General features: G+C 27.3%; 1 protein-coding gene across 1 annotated transcript in view; it reads right to left on the reverse strand.

Annotated features, from left to right (window-relative positions):
- LOC108911777 (cytochrome P450 4g15-like) overlaps positions 1–5,715 on the reverse strand; it is a 28,541-nt gene extending 22,826 nt beyond the window's left edge. Inside the window, exon 1 of the mRNA XM_018716798.1 lies at positions 5,612–5,715. Within this exon, the coding sequence (XP_018572314.1) occupies positions 5,612–5,629 (18 nt within the window). The 5' untranslated portion in view covers positions 5,630–5,715. The remainder of the gene's footprint in view (positions 1–5,611) is intronic.
- Between the last annotated feature and the right edge of the window lie 501 nt (positions 5,716–6,216).

Below are 6,216 nucleotides of genomic sequence, written 5' to 3' on the forward strand. Positions count from 1 at the left end.
ATGACATTAGTCCCCTCAATGATAATAATTGACAGTTCCGCCTACTGAGAGGCGTTGGCAATTTAATAATTTTAAAATCTTTTAATTATTCATTCCTTTCCACTTGTTAAAAATTCTTTCCATTTTACACCAATGGAACGTATTTATCGGCTTAAAAATTTCCAAGAATTTACTGCGTACACTATTTACATACCGAATTATCATTGTAGAAGCCCAGCGTGAGTTATAATAACTCACTATAAAAACTCACGCTACTTGTTTATTGATACTATTAATTGCTCAAAAGCAGTTGAATAATTAATATATAAATTAATAGGAGTAGATAAAGATAAATTATCAATTTTTATCGGAGTATTATACCACAATGTTGAACCAAACAACATAACAGATGATTTATTCGGATTAATTACTAGATTATTCTCAGTAGAAATACTTAGCAAAGCGTTTAGATCAGTATTAATTTCTTGTATTGCTTTTAATTCATCTTTTTTTCAAAAAATGTATATAACTGTGTATCGTCAGCATACGTATGGGCCTTACAATATTGCAATACTGAAGAGAAATTGCTTGTATAGATAGTGTAAAATAAGGGCCCAAGGATTGAGCCTTGGGCCACACCTCGTCCAATTTCCCGTATGGTTGACGATACACCCCTATATATTATCCTTTGAGTTCTGCCAATGAGATAATTCCTAAAAAATATTACAGAGAGCGGGATGAGACCAATAAAATATAACACTGCTAATTGTAAGAATAATTCATGGTTAATTATATCAAATGCCTTGCTATATTCTAACAAAATTAAGGCACCCGACTTTCCATTATCCAGTTCCTTAAAAAAAATCATCCGTTATGTTTAAAAGGGCAGTTCCACAGCTACATCCCGCTCTAAACCCGGATTGTGTAGTTGGAAGAATGTCATATTTATCAATATGACCTCGTAGTTGGTATTCTACGAATCGTTCCAAAACTTTGGAAATAGTAGGAAGAATGGTTATAGGGCGAAGTTCATTTAAATTTTCAGAGGAGGCAACTTTTGGGATGGGAATAACTAGAACTTCTTTCCAGGCATTTAGAAAAAATAAATTTTTTAGACAGAAATTGATTAAATATGTTATGTGTGGGATTAAATACGGACAAAGAAATCTAATTAGAGAAATATTAATTCCATCAATCCCACAAGCTTGAGTTCTAATTTTGAGAATAATTTGCATAATACTGTATTCATCTACTTCACTGAATTCAAATAAGTTTCCAAAATTTGTTTTAAAATTATTACGATAAAAATTGAGAATTTCCGTATGAGGCTTAATAATATCCCCATTTATTTTTAAAAAGTTTACATTTATATCATTTGCGTCTACATCTGAGGTAAACTCAAAGTCATTTTTGTTCCTAAATCCTGAAAATTTATTATATTTCATCTTTGTTTACTACTACCGTTGACAAATTTGTATTGCAAATATATTTTTTGTTCGGTACGTATAGCTTTTGTAATATAATTTCTTAAATTTTTGTAATAAACCCAATGCTTTTTCTTTTTAGTTTTTTTTATACATGTTAAACGCTTTATTTCGTAGATTGATCATAAATTTGATGTCAGTAATCCAGGGCTTGTAATATCTGTTTTTAAAGGTTACCGTTTTAAATGGTGCATGCAAATTGAACAACCCTGTGACTAGTTCGTTAAATATTTTAATTTTCTCATTAATACAAAAATTATCATAAATTAAGTGCCAAGGTTGTGAGATCCTAGTTGAAAACTTCTAACTTAAATTTAGAAAAGTCCCGATATGTTTTCGTAATACGATTATTTTTCTTTATGTTAAAATTCACTTTACATTCACTTTACATGCAAGAAAATGATCTGATAAATTCATATCCATAACATTTAAATTTGAGTATCCCAAAGATTCATTTATAATTATAAAATCTAACAAACGATCTTTACGTGTTGGCTCATTTATTATCTGTTTAAGCTCAATGCCTTCTAACAGGGTGTTAAATGTTTTTGTTATATTATTATCAGCCAAAAGGTCTATATTAAAATCGCCAACACAAATAAGATTAATATATTCAACAGATAACATCGATACATCATTTTCAAATATGTCTAAAAATTGACTTGCACTAGTCTAGAGGTAAACGGTAAATGACCCCCAAGCAGATTTCTGTGGTACCAACTTTAACACTTATCCATAGTTGTTCATAAAATTCATTACTGTTTAAATTGTCAACTATTTTTATTTTTAAAGACTCCCTAGCATAAATACAAACCCTACCTCCAATTTTATCGAGTCTGTCTCTTCGGTAACATTTGTAACCAGATATTGATATTAAATCTCTATATATAAAATATTATTGTGTGTGTTTTTTTATAAAATTTAATTTAATTTATGATGTTGATTTTAATTTGTCAAATTTTTGTGTTTTATTTGGTGAGTGTTGCGTTGTTTTTGGTTTTGTTTCTGTAATTATTTTTTTATTTAGATTAATTGTAAATTGTTTAATACAAACCTTTCTTTTATTTACCTCGTATATTAATTTTTTATCCCTTGCTGGCTGTCACTCAGATGTTTGTTTTAATTTGAATCTCAGGAGTCGGTTCTGTATCATTCATATATAACTTGTTCAATGCAGAACGCCAGAAAATAGAGTTTTTAAATTTTATACAATATTTATTCAAATTAGTTAATTGAATTATAAGAAAACAAATTTTAACTGGTTGACTTTAGATCAGATATGGCTATGGATATAAATTATTTTTTTTTGTTGAACAATAATAAAGAATATTTTTATTTTTCTTTACCTTTTCTTATCCTATTATAGTTTGTACAATACAAGGACTGGACTTTTTTTTAACAAAATTTTACTATATTCGAATAATTCTTAATTGATACTACCTTAACCACTCGCCCGTGTATTGTGTATTGCATATCTTAAATTATACAAATTTTAAACTAACACGATCTGACGATTTAAAATTAAAATGGCTGTCCCTTTTAGAACTTGTTGTAAGCTCATTCAATTTTGGAGTTTTTAAAGTAGATTTTGGATTGCTAGTATTTAAATTTGTTCACGTAAGTCCTGTTATTTTAATTTATCCTTTTTCTAAGGTATACTGTATTAATACTGTACTATTTGTAGGTTATAGCTATGAATTAATACTCTAGTGCACTTTTCTATTTTTAGGTACCTGTTGGTTACTGCGTGCTTCTTTCCTTGTTGGAAGCGCTTACGATGTCTTTTGTACCATTTATGGGCCACTGGAATACCTCTCTGGATACTGCCTTATACTGGTTACAAAATTTTTCTTCACTGGCCAATTTTCTTTATGTGAATTTTGAAGACAAACGATTCTCAATGTTACTAGTAAGTTTAATTTACTTCCCAACTGTTTTTCTTGAATTTTATTTAATTTTTGTTGGAGCTACTTCTCCTTTCTAGCTTTTTGCCAAAAACCAAGCCGTAACTAATAAATAAACATTTGTTTTTCTCCTTCTGGAAATTTCTAGTGTTTATTTTTCCTTAAGGTCCCTTCACATAAATTCCAGTCTTTGGACGTCCATTTTTCACAACACTTTCACTGCACTTCTTATACCTAATACATTTGTTACAATGTCCTTTTATTTTTAACATAAATAAATATTCCTTATTTTATGTTCTTTTTTCTAGGTCATCTTCTGGTACTTGTAAAGCCAACTTTAGTTTTGACATGTGATAAAATTTATAATTTAATTTGACATTTGATAATAAATTTTCATATATTACTTCAGTTCATTTAAGATATCTTCTCTACATTGACTCGCCTACCCAATTTATGCATATCAAATTCCTCTATGGATATTGGGCTTTCTTTTGATATATGTCACACTGCGTTTAAATTCTGTTTTCTCACTGTACTGGGTGTTAGCAAGTGTCGATATCATGCATTCTTTTGAAAATTATTTTGTATTTGCTAATTAAATTAAAATTATCAATTCTATACTATGTGATATTCCTTATTTGATACCTATTTTTATTCAGAGTCTTTATATTAACAATTTTATACAATTTTATTGTTTACTATGTTAATAATTAATTTTTATTTTTAATCTAAAGTTCGGTCAGGTAATTTTTCAATCGTGATACTTTGTGTGCATTTCCAATTCGTTACATTTAATATTAACAATATTAATCGTTAATATTTTTTATAGAATCACTAGATATTTTAGTTTTTAACCACGGTTCATTATGCAGAAAATATCATATTTATTATTATTTAATTAATTTTTAATAAAATTTATTTAATTTTTATATGTTATATTATAATTGGTGTTTGTTGTATTTTGGAAAATGTTAAATATATCTGAAACTAAACATGAAGACAAGAAGCAATTTCCATAATTCATCACTTAAAATTTTCTGAAAAATAGTATTTATCGACCCGCAAGAGGTTCTAAGTTTTAAATTGAACCTTGTATTAAATTAATGCGGAAATAATAACAAAAAAATTAAAACTGGGAATATTTCGCAAACTGTAAGAAATATACATACCTTAAAAAAATCGAGATATAATTAAATTTTACAATTGCTAGTGTCAAATGTAAGGTGGGATCTCTACTTCAAATGTAACAAATAATGTACATGTAGTTTTGGAGGTATTTAATATTTTCGAGCATCTGCAAACGTTAATTTTTATTAATCGAAACTTAAATTCAATATTTATTTGTGTATCAAGATAGACCATAAATTGAAGATATTAAAAAATGCAATAATATAGTTGGTTACTTTTGGGACAATAAAGTAAGATACGCCCAGAAGAAAAGGACATCCTGTATAATCAAAGATAGTTGACACTTTTGTATTATTAGCATTACCAGAGTTACTGAAGAATGTTCGGTATATCCTATTTTTATCATCGAGGAAGATAGGTGCAAATGCGTGTACAAAAATATGTGACAGTTTCAATAGTCTAGCAACTATTCCTTATGATACTTCATTTTAGCTATATCTCCTTTATTATTTAGGTAGATTTATCAAAGCTAATGTCTAAAAGCATTATATCAAAATATGGATACAACGTGTCGATTTAAAAAAATGTATGTTACATTTACAACTCGAAATTTTGGTATTAATTAATTTATTTTTATTTATTTATTAAAAAGCTTCCTACAAATTTTAGGCATTCATCCATTTCGCATCTGCGCTAATGTAAATAAGAGTTGCTTATGAATTAGTGGTGATTTTCCTGTGTGCTCGACAATTTAACTAAGAATATATCAAATTTCTCTGTCTTTTTTTATATAATAATTTTTTACAATATTTTAGTTTTATTTATTTATGACTAAACTAAAATATAGAGAAAATCTAAAGAATGTTTATATTGTGTGCCAAAATTATTGGATAATTGAACAAATAGCGTAAAGAAAAAAAAATCTGCTATAGTAAAATTTACAAAAATAGAATTTTCTTTATCAGTTATAAAACTGGAAGTTACTACTCTCGAATATGTATGAAGGGTTTACCAATATTACTGTTATTATAAATAGATATGACTTATAATTAATTTTCTCATTCTTCTTAATAATATTTAGTAAATGTTTAATGTATGTGGTATGTAGGTACGCACCGTTTGAAGTTCAACCATTTTCACTGGACACAAAACTCAAACTAAAAGGTATATTGTGAAGTCATATAAGTATATGGATTTACATAAGTATAAGTAAACATGAATATTAACACATAATAGTCTACATATAGTTAAACATTTCCATTCCAAATCTGGCAAATAAAAAGAAAATGCAAAACAGAGAAAAGACATTCATTGTTTTCGAGAGTTTAAGGTTTATTGAATGAAACTGTAATTTCCTTTGAATAGCAGGTATTCTTTCCATTTGGAATATTTTTTTAGTTTTAACGTGTTCATTTGTAATTATTAAAATGTAAATTACCATATTACACAAAATGGCTAAATTATATCGCAAATAATAATAGTCTTTGGTACTCAGTTCCAAACGATACAAACGATTTCAAAACGATGTTGAAAATAACTTTAGTTCTTCATTTTGAGGAAGAAAAGTTCAAAAATCAACTTTTTTTCTTATATTAAAGACGAGAATTTCAAAAAAAATATTTTTAACTGTTATATGAATGTTTATATAAAAAACGTTAAATACAAGCAAGTCTAATAACTAAAAGCTTTTTCAGCAGCATTATAATAAGGGTATGTTTCTG

Source organism: Anoplophora glabripennis, unplaced genomic scaffold (assembly GCF_000390285.2).
Source record: "Anoplophora glabripennis isolate ALB-LARVAE unplaced genomic scaffold, Agla_2.0 scaffold382, whole genome shotgun sequence".
In the NCBI taxonomy this organism is placed as follows: Eukaryota; Metazoa; Arthropoda; class Insecta; order Coleoptera; family Cerambycidae; genus Anoplophora; species Anoplophora glabripennis.